The sequence below is a fragment of the Thunnus thynnus genome, chromosome 2 (genome assembly GCF_963924715.1).
Source record: "Thunnus thynnus chromosome 2, fThuThy2.1, whole genome shotgun sequence".
Taxonomy (NCBI): Eukaryota; Metazoa; Chordata; class Actinopteri; order Scombriformes; family Scombridae; genus Thunnus; species Thunnus thynnus.
In genome coordinates this window covers 15,325,449-15,344,095 of record NC_089518.1, presented here as the reverse complement: position 1 = coordinate 15,344,095, position 18,647 = coordinate 15,325,449, and the positions used below count along the sequence as shown (strand labels likewise).

Below are 18,647 nucleotides of genomic sequence, written 5' to 3'. Positions count from 1 at the left end.
ATATCTACTAGTTTTGATCCATTATCAATCTAATTCATTTGACACAAAAGCATGAAAGCAAAGTATGATCTGCATACACAAACATAGACACAAAAATATGTGATTTATCTGTGCTTCTAAATATTTGACAGTCCTCCTGAAAATTTCAACTTGGGGGCACATGTGGTCCTAAATAAAAGTCAGTGTGGAGCCCTGCACAGCATCACACATTTACACAAAGACAATTTAGCTCATTGAATCCAGGTAACCAACTGTTTGTTATCTGTTAACATTATGGGATAAAGCTCAGACAGATTCAATTTAATGTGCTAACTGGCCCAAGGCCACAGGCTGTACTGGGAAATGTTTTTATATTCATGCCTATATAGTTTCATGTGAACTCTGTTAAAGTGTAGCTTGTAGAATAACAGATGATGATGATAATAATAATTATTATTATTATAATAGAGCAGTCCTATTACAGAAGCTGATATATTAAGTTTAAGCATTTGACGGTCAACTTACATGAAAAATGTGAAAAAAGTGAAGTAATCGTACTTAAGAAATTAATTTAAATATTAAATAGATCGGGACAACTGTTTTGTTCACATTTCTTCAAAAACTAATACAAAAACACTCAAATTATAAGACAAGAGAGCAAAGGTTTTTATGAGTATTTAATCTGTGATGCAACATTGGTGCCTGAGTGAACACAAAGTGTTTACTCCATCAGATGTTTGGGTTGATAATCTTGCCCATAAAGAGGATGTTTTCTGTGGTGTGCTCAGTGATCAGGACCATAAATGGTCGATTGAACTTCAAGACAGGGTAGATGGTCGAGGAAAAAAATTTGAATTCTATGCCTGTAGCAGCTGCGACAGTGGCTCCAGCCTCATCGACATCTAGAGCAGCTTTATGCACAACCTGGGGGTAAAATGGAGGTACAGTGAGATGAAGGGTAGATAAAATAGACGGAAGTAAATATGTGTTAAATAACAAACACTCAATTTGCACCTCTGAGACATGCAGTTCCCGCTCCTCTGAAATGCCGCTCAGATCTGCTCGTTTACTAAACATGTCTGTCATTCCCATTTCAATCAAAATATCCTTCAGGGAGTAAGAAGTCTTGATGGAGAACTTTGGAATATATACATCATAAGCCCTAAAAATAGGAAATAGACAAATATACAGTGATTGATCTGACAGTAGAGAACAAAGCTCGTGCTTTGAGTCAAACCTTCCATATTACAAACCAAAAATTAAAGCATGATTTTAGATTCCTCCAACCTGGACACCTTCCCCTTAAGCCATTTGGTGACTTGGCTTGGACAAATGTCATTCTCCAGTGTCGCCATATCATCAGGCAACAACAGCAGCATGGAGTAGGAGTTGCTGAAGGGAAGGTGGAGGACCGACGTGTTAATTGCCTGGTCATAATAAGTATCAAATTGCCGCTCCATATTCATCATCTGGACAGGAACCTGGAGGAATTTGAACATGAACATGAATGATGCACAATAAAATAGAGTTGTGCAACCTATCAAATGTGGCTGATTTCTAGTCTAATTATTGTAATTTAAATATATTCTCAATAAATGGTGCAATTTGAACCTTGGTGCTCTCATCAACAGTGAACATGCCCTTCTTGGTGAGCTTGGGATCAAATGGAGTCGCCCACTTTCCTGTTAAACAGTGATGAGCAGAGATAAAACACAAGTGATGGCTGGTGTGTAAAATCTGAAACAAGAGTATCTGAAATGCAGAAGTGACCTTAAAAAGAGTGAGAGTGTACAAAATAGGTCTCATCTCACGTACCTTTGTGGAATATGTAGCTGACGAGATACATGACTGTGCTTGGGTCCAGGCTTTCCACCAGCTTATCAATCTTCCCGTTGGTCTTCTCCTCCACATACTTATTGATAGTGTCGGCACTGTCTGTGCTTTTGGTGAAGTCAACTTCAAACCCATCTGCAAAGTAGGACTGCTTCAAGACGTCCAGGAACTCAGGCTGTGGCTTGAAGTGGTTATCCACAAACACAGCGGTCCCTTCGCTGATATCTTGAGATGTCTTGTTTGCCCTTTGTAGGAGCGTACGGAAGGACTGATCCACAACTGTCTGCGTCAGTAGAGAGCTGTTGAAACCCAGACCACTGAAGAGCTGCCGGTGGGTCTCCCCCCGTGCTCCAACAGACAAGGCAGCCAAGGCGATGGACAAACTAGCTGGTGAGAAGAAGATATTCTTGCCTTGAGATTCAGCGTGAGCTGCTAACTTTTTGTACATACGGTAGGCAAACTCTCTGTTTGCTGAAGTCACCAGTGAGACGCTGTCAGCACTGCTGTCGAGTGCGGTGTCTTGGTCGTGACCTTCATGGTGATGGCCTCTGCCCACGCAGACCACTGCTGATAAGATCCAGATACACAGGGTTGCACGCATCATGGTGAACTAAGAAAAAGGTTCAAAAGTGCAGCATTGATCATCGATTTACATAATGTTTGCTGCAGAAAATACACAAGTAATTTTCCTAGAATTCACATTAAATTCAAATTCAAATAAGCTTTATTGGCATGAGAGATCAGAAACCTATATTGCCAAAGCAGCATAGAAAATTATAAACATTGACAGATGATTAATAATTATACAATAAAATGCAAACAACAATATTATACAACAAAATAAAAGGCACATTAAATATGTTGTTTTAAAAGCCCTGAAAACATATTTCACAATCAGCTTTTTACTGTGAGTAATGGAGTCTTACATAAACACTATTTTCTGCCCAAGTTACAACAGTTTAGGTTATTTCTATTTTACGTTTGTGCACCAATCAGGATTTAGCAAAATTTGAATCACAGCCTTCATTTTGACTGTTAAACTTTTACTAAATAATACCTAAAACATTTTTTCTTTTGATTGTTGCATATTAAATTGTTAATATTTAATGTTATAGAGAAATACTTTTTTCCATTTTTCAGGGGTGTTAAAATTGAATTCCTGAAATTAGAACAATACAATCATTGTTCCTCCAAGAGGAGGACAAGATGACTGAAATTAGTCATTTTAAAGTCCCCCTCCAACCAAATATGTGTTTTGCGTATTGCTACTTCACATGGATGTTTGAGCTACACTGTGCAGAATGATGTATGTGCAGAGTTCAACACTAGAAGACTATTTCTCATCTATTCATCTGCTGAAGGGGGAAAATTTCTGTGCTCACCATAAATACCAGGTTAAGACGTCTACGTACAAGTATGATTTTGTGACATCAGAACTAGTTCGGAAGCCAATCATGGTCAAATATGCAACTTTATGGGAAAAAAAACAATACATAAATGTTTATCTCAATCAGAATATTTTTATGTCTTAAAACATGCCCGCAGGGGATCTTTAAAGAATTTATATTAGAAGTCCTGACACCCATATTTTCCAGTGTGCGTAGTTACATCTTCAACTAAAGATATCAAACACAATCTGATTGTTGGCAGAGCAGTTGCACATATAAATGAAAATACACTGCTGAAATAATTCATGTGAGATATCTAAATTTTTTGGACTACTTACCTTCTGCATCCACAGACACCAAAGCACAGGCTGGACGGAGGGAGATGTACTGATTATAAGGCTGATCAGAGCAACTGAACTTTGGCTGTGTTTATTTTTTATCCCACCCACTTATTTACTCAGCTGTAAGGATTACAGTCAAACTGTGGTGTCATGCTGAGATGCAAAGGAGAGATGCAAAAGCCAAAGCAGCCATAGTTTGCTTCAGCAGCATTTACAAAAAGCTGTGAGTGATGATCACTGTCTCTAGCCCATCATATGATGCACTATAGAAACCCTTTGAATGATTTTATATGTAAGTAGAGCTGGTTCAAATTCAGAGTGTCTTTCACTAAAAGCTGTACCAGATATATGTTTTTAATGTAAAAGTTGGACAACAAATCTTTATCATGTACAAATTGCACTTCAGAGAAATCACTTTTAGTTTATGGCCATTAAAATATGATCCAAGGATAAGATGCTGTTAATAGAAATTCTACATATACCCATATAATCAGATTAGTCAGTATCAGTTTATCTCACATTTTCAACACTGCTAAGAATTATTGAGCTATAGTTTCCTTTTGTTCTGGACCGATGAGACCTGAGCAGTATTTCAGGCTTCAGTGATGTTTGCCAAAGAGTTGTCTGTCCAGGTGGATGAGCTGTCGGAGGAAACCTCTGTTAGGGACAACACCCCGTTTTCTTTCACAGCACAAATAGCCTCCACAAGAGTCAGGTTCTGCTTCAGCATCATGTAAGCCAGCACCAGGGTGGCGGAGTGGCTCACTCCTACATGGCAATGCACCAGCACTTTGCCTGAAAGTCAGGGAGAGACTGCATCAGAGATATGAAACACTGGTACTGCAAAATGGTACTGAGAGCTTACAAGGCTTTTGCCTTTAATTTCTGAAAGGTGTAATGTGTAAAAAATTGGCCAGAATTTTAGTTTAAAACATTCCTGAATTAACTAAAATTATCAACACAATGTGAAGAAATAACAGTTTTGATGTTATGTCAAAGACCTATATGTATTGTGTTGCAGTGATATCTACTGAAGTTAGCAAGCTACTTTCAGTAAGTTTTAGTATTAATTTAGGCGAAAAAGTAACCGAATAGAATCCAAATACGTGGTCAGTTTATCCAAATAACACCTTTTTGGAAAGTGAGGTTGTCGGAGCAGCCAGCTGCTGCTGCTGCAGATGGGGAAACATGTCAGTTGATCAAACCAACTGCACTGAGTTTACAACACCTATGTGAAAGCTGGCATGAGCCATTTGGCATCGTAGCACATTGAGGTATGCTGGATTGATACTGAAATATCATATCAAGAAATAAGGTCTCTGCTGGATTACTGTGTTGTAAAATGGCAGCAATTAATTAAAAAACGATTCTGTGTGGCAGAAAAAGTGCTGTTTTACCATTAGTGAGTTCTTGGACATTTTTGGATTTACACCTACCTAGGGACATATGTGTTACTATCTGGTTGTTACTTAGAGTTATGTTATAACTTATCTCCATGGTGCAACGGTTTTCTGATTTGCTGGCTGTAATGTCTCCATAGCATTTGATATCTTGATGACGCTATAGCACAGATTCACTTTAACCAGTGAGTAATAATGGTGGTGGAGTGGGGTGTATGTGTCCTATTTGTTTGGATTAGGTGGCTAATTCTTACAGATTATATCTTTAAGAAGCAAAATTGTGTAAAGCCATCAAATTGCCTTTAAACTACAGTTAAATTTTCTTCTCCCTTCTCACCTCCTCTGCTGAGAGCCCTGTGAATTAAGTCTGCCGCTGCCTAGAAGTTGACGCTCATGTTAAAGCCACAGGAGTCATGAGCCTCTATGCCCATATAGGTGATGTTCATGCCCTCAGATATCTGGCCTCATAGATAGCTTTGCATTCACTGACAGTGATAGTCGGTGGAATGTTAGTTTGCACGCTTCCTGATGAAGCATTTGCATGCAGCATATTTTAAAGCGATGGATTGAGATTTAGAAGAGCACTTAAGTCATTTGAGTTAGGACTTATCAGAGATGTGAGACATGCTTTCAATGCCAGGCCACCGGTGGAAAGTCTCACATAGCATAGCTGTAGTTTACAAGTTCCCAATGTGGAATGCAACTTGAGGGATCTTGAGTTACGTTCTGTATATAAATCTGATTTATGACCAGTTACTCTTACACATAGGTGGTGTGAATCCAACTCTTGACTTGGGTAATATTTGTAAGTACGGCTTAGTCTAACCCCTCTATCACAACACAGGGACAATATTAGGCAAGTAATACACACAGCAAAAGGTTAACAAACATTCCAGTCTGCAGGTTTTTATCAGAAAGAAATACAAGTTGAGCCACTTACTGGTCACCAATGTAAATCCTTGGCCACACTTCATCTGCATGGCTGATGATGGCTTTGCCAGTAAACAAGAGTCTTTCCAACTCAAACACTGCTAAACCAGGTGAACTCAGGTCAATTTCCACTTTTCAAGAAGGTGGTGTATCATTCCAGGACACAGGAAGTTTGGATGTATATGGCATTGCTTTTTCTATACAGGGTTCAAGCGGTCCTCTGGGGCCACACAGCAGATTTCCTGCCTGCCTTAAGAGGCAACTTCTAGTCTATTAAAAACATAGTGTACAAAAAGTCCAAAAACAAAATAGTTTTCTGCAGTTTGTAGCCACTTCTTCTTCCCCTAAATGTGTTAGTTTTACATGTGGCCTTGCTCTTTGTGGGAAGCTGTAAGAGGATTATTTCCAAGCGAGTGATCTGTGTTCACGGAGTCAAACAAAGCAGAATGAATCACACAGGTGATTGTCATCTCAGACTGGCTCAGACTGTGATAATTGGTCATGTGACTCAGATGTATTTATCACACCTGTGAGTACTCAGCAGTTGTACTGAGTGAATCTGAAGAAGCTACAGGCGAAACGTGTTGTTCGCTCTTGATAAAGTCACAGTAAAGTCATTACAGAGTGTGGTGGTTTATTTTGATTTTCACCTTATATGTTCCTGCAACCGACCAGCACCTGACTGAAAATACTGGCTGTGCATGGGGAGTTCTGTCCTTGGCTAAATATTTCACTTTATATAAATATCTATGGCTCTCTTACCTACAGTATTTATATGTGAATGTAATTTAACAAAGTAAGTTGAGGAAAAGTTGGAGCATGTAAAAAATGACAACCATTTATAGCAAAATAATTACTAGAATGCATCCAGCAATGTTAAGTGTATATTAGGGTGAAATGTTTTTTTTACATAACTGCTGTGACAGAGAGCATATTTTGGCATATTTCTCTAGTCTACAAGTCTATGGTGGTGTGTTTGTCTTTTTTAACTTCACCAGTTGCTACAGTATGTTATCTACTCAATGAAAACATTATGTTTACCTTTAGGGTTCATGTGTGAATCTCTTTTCTACAAACTCTCTTCTCTTCCTAGTCCTCGTCCTCCTTTTACACAAACACCTCTCCCTCTAACTCTCTCTCCAAAATTGGCTTCCATTGTTGTGCACACAAAAGAGCAAATCTGTGTATAGTTTATAGTGTTTATAGTGTTCAGGCTTTGATTTCTAAGTGATGTTACTGGTTAGAGGTGTTTTCACATGTGTATTCTAGGTGGGAGTGATTGATAATTGAGTGCAGTATTTCAGTGGCAGTGTTTAGCAGACAACACACACAGGCTTTGAATGATGTGTCTAATGTAGATAACCGTGTGTGGGTATTTGCAAAAAGTGTGTTTTAGAGTTTCAAACTTAGTGTAAAGCAGACAATGTGCTTATGGTTTAGCACACCTGGTCAATTGATAGACTACATGAGTTAGTGGTTTCAATAATTGTGCCACAAATACCAGTTTTTGTGTCTTAGAAATTGCAAAAAACTGTAAAATCAATGCTACAGTTCTCCAGACACGCACTACTGGTGTGTCTACAGGTGCAGCGAACCGGCTGACATTTTGATGTTGCAGGATGTCATAGGACCATAGCATTGTTTTCTTCCACTTGTTACCAGAATACTGGAAACATGAAAATCAAAACCATGTAACCATACTCAGCCTTTCATGAAAGCAAAAAGTATATAACACTAGACAGCTGTATGACGATGACTAGTACATAATTACTGTACTAGCTTATTAAGCCCATGATATACTCTAGGCTATAATTCTTAGTTGATCCCAAGTTGATTTTCTGATAATACACTATATGGAGAGAGAGAGAGAGAGAGAGAGAGAGAGAGAGAGAGAGAGAGAGAGAGAGAGAGAGAGACAGAGAGAGAGAGAGAGACAGAGAGAGAGAGAGAGAGAGAGATAGAGAGAGAGAGAGAGAGAGAAACCCCAACAACATTCAGGAGTGTTTTACTAACAATTTCACAATATCTACTAGTTTTGATCCATTATCAATCTAATTCATTTGACACAAAAGCATGAAAGCAAAGTATGATCTGCATACACAAACATAGACACAAAAATATGTGATTTATCTGTGCTTCTAAATATTTGACAGTCCTCCTGAAAATTTCAACTTGGGGGCACATGTGCTCCTAAATAAAAGTCAGTGTGGAGCCCTGCACAGCATCACACATTTACACAAAGACAATTTAGCTCATTGAATCCAGGTAACCAACTGTTTGTTATCTGTTAACATTATGGGATAAAGCTCAGACAGATTCAATTTAATGTGCTAACTGGCCCACGGCCACAGGCTGTACTGGGAAATGTTTTTATATTCATGCCTATATAGTTTCATGTGAACTCTGTTAAAGTGTAGCTTGTAGAATAACAGATGATGATGATAATAATAATAATTATTATTATAATAGAGCAGTCCTATTACAGAAGCTGATATATTAAGTTTAAGCATTTGACGGTCAACTTACATGAAAAATGTGAAAAAAGTGAAGTAATCGTACTTAATGAATTTAAATATTAAATAGACTGGGACAACTGTTTTGTTCACATTTCTTCAAAAACTAATACAAAAACACTCAAATTATAAGACGAGAGAGCAAAGGTTTTTATGAGTATTTAATATGTGATGCAACATTTGTGCCTGAGTGAACACAAAGTGTTAACTCCATCAGATGTTTGGGTTGATAATCTTGCCCATAAAGAGGATGTTTTCTGTGGTGTGCTCAGTGATCAGGACCATAAATGGCCGATTGAACTTCAAGACAGGGTAGATGATCTCAATGGTTTCAATGATGACCATGCCTGTAGCAGCTGCGGCAGTGGCTCCAGCCTCATCGACATCTAGAGCAGCTTTATGCACAACCTGGGGGTAAAATGGAGGCAGAGTGAGATGAAGGGTAGATAGAATAGACGGAAGTAAATATGTGTTAAATAACAAATACTCAATTTGCACCTCTGAGACATGCAGTTCCCGCTCCTCTGAAATGCCGCTCAGATCTGCTCGATCACTAAACATGTCTGTCATTCCCATTTCAATCAACATATCCTTCAGGGAGTAAGAAGTCTTGATGGAGAACTTTGGAATATATACATCATAAGCCCTAAAAATAGGAAATAGACAAATATACAGTGATTGATCTGACAGTAGAGAACAAAGCTGGTGCTTTGAGTCAAACCTTCCATATTACAAACCAAAAATTAAAGCATGATTTTAGATTCCTCCAACCTGGACACCTTCCCCTTAAGCCATTTGGTGACGTGGCTTGGACAAATGTCATTCTCCAGTGTCGCCATATCATCAGGCAACAACAGCAGCATGGAGTAGGAGTTGCTGAAGGGAAGGTGGAGGACCGACGTGTTAATTGCCTGGTCATAATAAGTATCAAATTGCCGCTCCATATTCATCATCTGGACAGGAACCTGGAGGAATTTGAACATGAACATGAATGATGCACAATAAAATAGAGTTGTGCACCCTATCAAATGTGGCTTATTTCTAGTCTAATTATTGTAATTTAAATATATTCTCAATAAATGGTGCAATTTGAACCTTGGTGCTCTCATCAACAGTGAACATGCCCTTCTTGGTGCGCTTGGGATCAAATGGAGTCGCCCACTTTCCTGTTAAACAGTGATGAGCAGAGATAAAACAAGTGATGGCTGGTGTGTAAAATCTGAAACAAGAGTATCTGAAATGCAGAAGTGACCTTAAAAAGAGTGAGAGTGTACAAAATAGATCTCATCTCACGTACCTTTGTAGAATATGTAGCTGACGAGATACATGACTGTGCTTGGGTCCAGGCTTTCCACCAGCTTATCAATCTTCCCGTTGGTCTTCTCCTCCACATACTTATTGATAGTGTCGGCACTGTCTGTGCTTTTGGTGAAGTCAACTTCAAACCCATCTGCAAAGTAGGACTGCTTCAAGACGTCCAGGAACTCAGGCTGTGGCTTGAAGTGATTATCCACAAACACAGCGGTCCCTTCGCTGATATCTTCTTGAGATGTCTTGTTTGCCCTTTGTAGGAGCGTACGGAAGGACTGATCCACAACTGTCTGCGTCAGTAGAGAGCTGTTGAAACCCAGACCACTGAAGAGCTGCCGGTGGGTCTCCCCCCGTGCTCCAACAGACAAGGCAGCCAAGGCGATGGACAAACTAGCTGGTGAGAAGAAGATATTCTTGCCTTGAGATTCAGTGTGAGCTGCTAACTTTTTGTACATACGGTAGGCAAACTCTCTGTTTGCTGAAGTCACCAGTGAGACGCTGTCAGCACTGCTGTCGAGTGCGGTGTCTTGGTCGTGACCTTCATGGTGATGGCCTCTGCCCACGCAGACCACTGCTGATAAGATCCAGATACCCAGAGCTGCACGCATCATGGTGAACTAAGAAAAAGGTTCAAAAGAGCAGCATTGATCATCGATTTACATAATGTTTGCTGCAGAAAATACACAAGTAATTTTCCTAGAATTCACATTAAATTCAAATTCAAATAAGCTTTATTGGCATGAGAGATCAGAAACCTATATTGCCAAAGCAGCATAGAAAATTATAAACATTGACAGATGATTAATAATTATACAATAAAATGCAAATAACAATATTAGATACAACAAAATAAAAGGCACATTAAATATGTTGTTTTAAAAGCCCTGAAAACATATTTCACAATCAGCTTTTTACTGTGAGTAATGGAGTCTTACATAAACACTATTTTCTGCCCAAGTTACAACAGTTTTGGTTATTTTTATTTTACGTTTGTGCACCAATCAAGATTTAGCAAAATTTGAATCACAGCCTTCATTTTGACTGTTAAACTTTTACTAAATAATACCTAAAACATTTTTTCTTTTGATTGTTGCATATTAAATTGTTAATATTTAATGTTATAGAGAAATACTTGGGATATATTGCCATTTTTCAGGGGTGTTAAAATTGAATTCCTGAAATTAGAACAATACAATCATTGTTCCTCCAAGAGGAGGACAAGATGACTGAAATTAGTCATTTTAAAGTCCCCCTCCAACCAAATATGTGTTTTGCGTATTGCTACTTCACATGGATGTTTGAGCTACACTGTGCAGAATGATGTATGTGCAGAGTTCAACACTAGAAGACTATTTCTCATCTATTCATCTGCTGAAGGGGGAAAATTTCTGTGCTCACCATAAATATCAGGTTAAGACGTCTACGTACAAGTATGATTTTGTGACATCAGAACTAGTTCGGAAGCCAATCATGGTCAAATATGCAACTTTATGGAAAAAAAAACAATACACAAATGTTTACCTCAATCAGAATATTTTTATGTCTTAAAACATGCCCGCAGGGGATCTTTAAAGAATTTATATTAGAAGTCCTGACACCCATATTTTCCAGTGTGCATAGTTACATCTTCAACTAAAGATATCAAACACAATCTGATTGTTGGCAGAGCAGTTGCACATATAAATGAAAATACACTGCTGAAATAATTCATGTGAGATATCTAAATTTTTTGGACTACTTACCTTCTTCATCCACAGACACCAAAGCACAGGCTGGACAGAGGGAGACGTACTGATTCTAAGGCTGATCAGAGCAACTGAACTTTGGCTGTGTTTATTTTTTATCCCACCCACTTATTTGTTCAGCTGTAAGGATTACAGTCAAACTGTGGTGTCATGCTGAGATGCAAAGGAGAGATGCAAAAGCCAAAGCAGCCATAGTTTGCTTCAGCAGCATTTACAAAAAGCTGTGAGTGATGATCACTGTCTCTAGCCCATCATATGATGCACTATAGAAACCCTTTGAATGATTTTATATGTAAGTAGAGCTGATTCAAATTCAGAGTGTCTTTCACTAAAAGCTGTACCAGATATATGTTTTTAATGTAAAAGTTGGACAACAAATCTTTATCATGTACAAATTGCACTTCAGAGAAATCACTTTTAGTTTATGGCCATTAAAATATGATCCAAGGATAAGATGCTGTTAATAGAAATTCTACATATACCCATATAATCAGATTAGTCAGGATCAGTTTATCTCACATTTTCAACACTGCTAAGAATTATTGAGCTATAGTTTCCTTTTGTTCTGGACCGATGAGACCTGAGCAGTCCAGGTGGATGAGCTGTCGGAGGAAACCTCTGTTAGGGACAACACCCCGTTTTCTTTCACAGCACAAATAGCCTCCACAAGAGTCAGGTTCTGCTTCAGCATCATGTAAGCCAGCACCAGGGTGGCAGAGTGGCTCACCTCTACATGGCAATGCACCAGCACTTTGCCTGAAAGTCAGGGAGAGACTGCATCAGAGATATGAAACACTGGTACTGCAAAATGGTACTGAGAGCTTACAAGGCTTTTGCCTTTAATTTCTGAAAGGTGTAATGTGTAAAAAATTGGCCAGAATTTTAGTTTAAAACATTCCTGAATTAACTAAAATTATCAACACAATGTGAAGAAATAACAGTTTTGATGTTATGTCAAAGACCTATATGTATTGTGTTGCAGTGATATCTACTGAAGTTAGCAAGCTACTTTCAGTAAGTTTTAGTATTAATTTAGGCGAAAAAGTAACCGAATAGAATCCAAATACGTGGTCAGTTTATCCAAATAACACCTTTTTGGAAAGTGAGGTTGTCGGAGCAGCCAGCTGCTGCTGCTGCAGACGGGGAGACATCAGATGTTCATGTCAGTTGATCCAACCAACTGCACTGAGTTTACAACACCTATGTGAAAGCTGGCATGAGCCATTTGGCATCGTAGCACATTGAGGTATGCTGGATTGATACTGAAATATCATATCAAGAAATAAGGTCTCTACTGGATTACTGTGTTGTAAAATGGCAGCAATTAATTAAAAAATGATTCTATGTGGCAGAAAAAGTGCTGTTTTACCATTAGTGAGTTCTTGGACATTTTTGGATTTACACCTACCTAGGGGCATATGTGTTACTATCTGGTTGTTACTTAGAGTTATGTTATAACTTATCTCCATGGTGCAACGGTTTTCTGATTTGCTGGCTGTAATGTCTCCATAGCATTTGATATCTTGATGACGCTATAGCACAGATTCACTTTAACCAGTGAGTAATAATGGTGGTGGAGTGGGGTGTATGTGTCCTATTTGTTTGGATTAGGTGGCTAATTCTTACAGATTATATCTTTAAGAAGCAAAATTGTGTAAAGCCATCAAATTGCCTTTAAACTACAATTAAATTTTCTTCTCCCTTCTCACCTCCTCTGCTGAGAGCCCTGTGAATTAAGTCTGCCGCTGCCTAGAAGTTGACGCTCATGTTAAAGCCACAGGAGTCATGAGCCTCTATGCCCATATAGGTGATGTTCATGCCCTCATAGATATCTGGCCTCATAGATAGCTTTGCATTCACTGACAGTGATAGTCGGTGGAATGTAAGTTTGCACGCTTCCTGATGAAGCATTTTCATGCAGCGTATTTTAAAGTGATGGATTGAGATTTAGAAGAGCACTTAAGACATTTGAGTTAGGACTTATCAGAGATGTGAGACATGCTTTCAATGCCAGGCCACCAGTGGAAACTATCACATAGCATAGCTGTAGTTTACAAGTTCCCAATGTGGAATGCAACTTGAGGGATCTTGAGTTACGTTCTGTATATAAATCTGATTTATGACCAGTAGGTGGTGTGAATCCAACTCTTGACTTGGGTACTATTTGTAAGTAGGGCTTAGTCTAACCCCTCCATCACAACACAGGGACAATATTAGGCAAGTAATACACACAGCAAAAGGTTAACAAACATTCCAGTCTGCAGGTTTTTACCAGAAAAAAATACAAGTTGAGCCATTTACTGGTCACCAATGTAAATCCTTGGCCACACTTCATCTGCATGGCTGATGATGGCTTTGCCAGTAAACAAGAGTCTTTCCAACTCAAACACTGCTAAACCAGGTGAACTCAGGTCAATTTCCACTTTTCGAGAAGGTGGTGTATCATTCCAGGACGCAGGAAGTTTGGATGTATATGGCATTTATTTTTCTATACAGGGTTCAAGCGGTCCTCTGGGGCCACACAGCAGATTTCCTGCCTGCCTTAAGAGGCAACTTCTAGTCTATTAAAAACATAGTGTACAAAAAGTCCAGAAACAAAATAGTTTTCTGCAGTTTGTAGCCACTTCTTCTTCCCCTAAATGTGTTAGTCTTACATGTGGCCTTGCTCTTTGTGGGAAGCTGTAAGAGGATTATTTCCAAGCAAGTGATCTGTGTTCACGGAGTCAAACAAAGCAGAATGAATCACACAGGTGATTGTCATCTCAGACTGGCTCAGACTGTGATAATTGGTCATGTGACTCAGATGTATTTATCACACCTGTGAGTACTCAGCAGTTGTACTGAGTGAATCTGAAGAAGCTACAGGCGAAACGTGTTGTTCGCTCTTGATAAAGTCACAGTAAAGTCATTACAGAGTGTGGTGGTTTATTTTGATTTTCACCTTATATGTTCCTGCAACCGACCGTCACCTGACTGAAAATACTGGCTGTGCATGGGGAGTTCTGTCCTTGGCTAAATATTTCACTTTATATAAATATCTATGGCTCTCTTACCTACAGTATTTATATGTGAATGTAATTTAACAAAGTAAGTTGAGGAAAAGTTGGAGCATGTAAAAAATGCATTGTTTTCTTCCACTTGTTACCAGAATACTGGAAACATGAAAATCAAAAGCATGTAACCATACTCAGCCTTTCATGAAAGCAAAAAGTATATAACACTAGACAGCTGTATGACGACGACTAGTACATAATTACTGTACTAGCTTATTAAGCCCATGATACACTCTAGGCTATAATTCTTAGTTGATCCCAAGTTGATTTTCTGATAATACACTATATGGAGAGAGAGAGAGAGAGAGAGACAGAGAGAGAGAGAGAGAGAGAGAGAAACCCCAACAACATTCAGGAGTGTTTTACTAACAATTTCACAATATCTACTAGTTTTGATCCATTATCAATCTAATTCATTTGACACAAAAGCATGAAAGCAAAGTATGATCTGCATACACAAACATAGACACAAAAATATGTGATTTATCTGTGCTTCTAAATATTTGACAGTCCTCCTGAAAATTTCAACTTGGGGGCACATGTGCTCCTAAATAAAAGTCAGTGTGGAGCCCTGCACAGCATCACACATTTACACAAAGACAATTTAGCTCATTGAATCCAGGTAACCAACTGTTTGTTATCTGTTAACATTATGGGATAAAGCTCAGACAGATTCAATTTAATGTGCTAACTGGCCCACGGCCACAGGCTGTACTGGGAAATGTTTTTATATTCATGCCTATATAGTTTCATGTGAACTCTGTTAAAGTGTAGCTTGTAGAATAACAGATGATAATAATAATGATAATAATAATAATAATAGAGCAGTCCTCTTACAGAAGCTGATATATTAAGTTTAAGCATTTGACAGTCAACTTACATGAAAAATGTGAAAAAAGTGAAGTAATCGTACTTAAGAAATTAATTTAAATATTAAATAGACTGGGACAACTGTTTTGTTCACATTTCTTCAAAAACACTCATAAATTATAAGACAAGAGAGCAAAGGTTTTTATGAGTATTTAATATGTGATGCAACATTGCTGCCTGAGTGAACACAAAGTGTTTACTCCATCAGATGTTTGGGTTGATAATCTTGCCCATAAAGAGGATGTTTTCTGTGGTGTGCTCAGTGATCAGGACCATAAATGGCCGATTGAACTTCAAGACAGGGTAGATGATCAAGGCGGTTTCAATGATGACCATGCCTGTAGCAGCTGCGGCAGTGGCTCCAGCCTCATCGACATCTAGAGCAGCTTTATGCACAACCTGGGGTAAAATGGAGGCAGAGTGAGATGAAGGGTAGATAGAATAGACAGAAGTAAATATGTGTTAAATAACAAACACTCAATTTGCACCTCTGAGACATGCAGTTCCCGCTCCTCTGAAATGCCGCTCAGATCTGCTCGATCACTGAACATGTCTGTCATTCCCATTTCAATCAAAATATCCTTCAGGGAGTAAGAAGTCTTGATGGAGAACTTTGGAATATATACATCATAAGTCCTAAAAATAGGAAATAGACAAACATACAGTGATTGATCTGACAGTAGAGAACAAAGCTGGTGCTTTGAGTCAAACCTTCCATATTACAAACCAAAAATTAAAGCATGATTTTAGATTCCTCCAACCTGGACACCTTCCCCTTAAGCCATTTGGTGACGTGGCTTGGACAAATGTCATTCTCCAGTGTCGCCATATCATCAGGCAACAACAGCAGCATGGAGTAGGAGTTGCTGAAGGGAAGGTGGAGGACCGACGTGCTAATTGCCTGGTCATAATAAGTATCAAATTCCTGCTCCATATTCATCATCTGGACAGGAACCTGGAGGAATTTGAACATGAACATGAATGATGCACAATAAAATAGAGTTGTGCACCCTATCAAATGTGGCTTATTTCTAGTCTAATTATTGTAATTTAAATATATTCTCAATAAATGGTGCAATTTGAACCTTGGTGCTCTCATCAACAGTGAACATGCCCTTCTTGGTGAGCTTGGGATCAAATGGAGTCGCCCACTTTCCTGTTAAACAGTGATGAGCAGAGATAAAACAAGTGATGGCTGGTGTGTAAAATCTGAAACAAGAGTATCTGAAATGCAGAAGTGACCTTAAAAAGAGTGAGAGTGTACAAAATAGGTCTCATCTCATGTACCTTTGTAGAATATGTAGCTGACGAGATACATGACTGTGCTTGGGTCCAGGCTTTCCACCAGCTTATCAATCTTCCCGTTGGTCTTCTCCTCCACATACTTATTGATAGTGTCGGCACTGTCTGTGCTTTTGGTGAAGTCAACTTCAAACCCATCTGCAAAGTAGGACTGCTTCAAGACGTCCAGGAACTCAGGCTGTGGCTTGAAGTGATTATCCACAAACACAGCGGTCCCTTCGCTGATATCTTGAGATGTCTTGTTTGCCCTTTGTAGGAGCGTACGGAAGGACTGATCCACAACTGTCTGCGTCAGTAGAGAGCTGTTGAAACCCAGACCACTGAAGAGCTGCCGGTGGGTCTCCCCCCGTGCTCCAACAGACAAGGCAGCCAAGGCGATGGACAAACTAGCTGGTGAGAAGAAGATATTCTTGCCTTGAGATTCAGCGTGAGCTGCTAACTTTTTGTACATACGGTAGGCAAACTCTCTGTTTGCTGAAGTCACCAGTGAGACGCTGTCAGCACTGCTGCCGAGTGCAGTGTCTTGGTCGTGACCTTCATGGTGATGGCCTCTGCCCACGCAGACCACTGCTGATAAGATCCAGATACACAGGGTTGCACGCATCATGGTGAACTAAGAAAAAGGTTCAAAAGTGCAGCGTTGATCATCGATTTACATAATGTTTGCTGCAGAAAATACACAAGTAATTTTCCTAGAATTCACATTAAATTCAAATTCAAATAAGCTTTATTGGCATGAGAGATCAGAAACCTATATTGCCAAAGCAGCATAGAAAATTATAAACATTGACAGATGATTAATAATTATACAATAAAATGCAAATAACAATATTAGATACAACAAAATAAAAGGCACATTAAATATGTTGTTTTAAAAGCCCTGAAAACATATTTCACAATCAGCTTTTTACTGTGAGTAATGGAGTCTTACATAAACACTATTTTCTGCCCAAGTTACAACAGTTTTGGTTATTTTTATTTTACGTTTGTGCACCAATCAAGATTTAGCAAAATTTGAATCACAGCCTTCATTTTGACTGTTAAACTTTTACTAAATAATACCTAAAACATTTTTTCTTTTGATTGTTGCATATTAAATTGTTAATATTTAATGTTATAGAGAAATACTTGGGATATATTGCCATTTTTCAGGGGTGTTAAAATTGAATTCCTGAAATTAGAACAATACAATCATTGTTCCTCCAAGAGGAGGACAAGATGACTGAAATTAGTCATTTTAAAGTCCCCCTCCAACCAAATATGTGTTTTGCGTATTGCTACTTCACATGGATGTTTGAGCTACACTGTGCAGAATGATGTATGTGCAGAGTTCAACACTAGAAGACTATTTCTCATCTATTCATCTGCTGAAGGGGGAAAATTTCTGTGCTCACCATAAATATCAGGTTAAGACGTCTACGTACAAGTATGATTTTGTGACATCAGAACTAGTTCGGAAGCCAATCATGGTCAAATATGCAACTTTATGGAAAAAAAAACAATACACAAATGTTTACCTCAATCAGAATATTTTTATGTCTTAAAACATGCCCGCAGGGGATCTTTAAAGAATTTATATTAGAAGTCCTGACACCCATATTTTCCAGTGTGCGTAGTTACATCTTCAACTAAAGATATCAAACACAATCTGATTGTTGGCAGAGCAGTTGCACATATAAATGAAAATACACTGCTGAAATAATTCATGTGAGATATCTAAATTTTTTGGACTACTTACCTTCTTCATCCACAGACACCAAAGCACAGGCTGGACAGAGGGAGACGTACTGATTCTAAGGCTGATCAGAGCAACTGAACTTTGGCTGTGTTTATTTTTTATCCCACCCACTTATTTACTCAGCTGTAAGGATTACAGTCAAACTGTGGTGTCATGCTGAGATTGCAAAGGAGAGATGCAAAAGCCAAAGCAGCCATAGTTTGCTTCAGCAGCATTTACAAAAAGCTGTGAGTGATGATCACTG

The 18,647-nt window shown here is 38.7% G+C and overlaps 3 protein-coding genes and 1 pseudogene across 3 annotated transcripts; all 4 read right to left on the bottom strand.

The window, feature by feature from the left end:
• Positions 1-648: 648 nt before the first annotated feature.
• Positions 649-3,599, bottom strand: LOC137194019 (hibernation-specific plasma protein HP-55-like). Its single transcript, XM_067605532.1, has 6 exons — positions 3,539-3,599; positions 1,795-2,422; positions 1,591-1,661; positions 1,267-1,460; positions 994-1,141; positions 649-903 (listed from the first exon to the last, which is right to left on the bottom strand). The coding sequence occupies exons 1-6, from the start codon at positions 3,545-3,547 to the stop codon at positions 709-711; spliced, it is 1,245 nt and encodes a 414-aa protein (XP_067461633.1). The 5' UTR covers positions 3,548-3,599; the 3' UTR covers positions 649-708.
• Positions 3,600-3,877: 278 nt separating this feature from the next.
• Positions 3,878-6,925, bottom strand: LOC137171497 (dual specificity protein phosphatase 26-like; annotated as a pseudogene).
• Positions 6,926-8,527: 1,602 nt separating this feature from the next.
• Positions 8,528-12,029, bottom strand: LOC137194010 (hibernation-specific plasma protein HP-55-like). Its single transcript, XM_067605519.1, has 6 exons — positions 11,438-12,029; positions 9,682-10,312; positions 9,480-9,550; positions 9,156-9,349; positions 8,883-9,030; positions 8,528-8,792 (listed from the first exon to the last, which is right to left on the bottom strand). The coding sequence occupies exons 1-6, from the start codon at positions 11,444-11,446 to the stop codon at positions 8,598-8,600; spliced, it is 1,248 nt and encodes a 415-aa protein (XP_067461620.1). The 5' UTR covers positions 11,447-12,029; the 3' UTR covers positions 8,528-8,597.
• A 3,469-nt stretch (positions 12,030-15,498) lies between these two features.
• LOC137193994 (hibernation-specific plasma protein HP-55-like) lies at positions 15,499-18,597 on the bottom strand. Its single transcript, XM_067605497.1, has 6 exons — positions 18,404-18,597; positions 16,651-17,278; positions 16,449-16,519; positions 16,125-16,318; positions 15,852-15,999; positions 15,499-15,762 (listed from the first exon to the last, which is right to left on the bottom strand). The coding sequence occupies exons 1-6, from the start codon at positions 18,410-18,412 to the stop codon at positions 15,568-15,570; spliced, it is 1,245 nt and encodes a 414-aa protein (XP_067461598.1). The 5' UTR covers positions 18,413-18,597; the 3' UTR covers positions 15,499-15,567.
• Between the last annotated feature and the right edge of the window lie 50 nt (positions 18,598-18,647).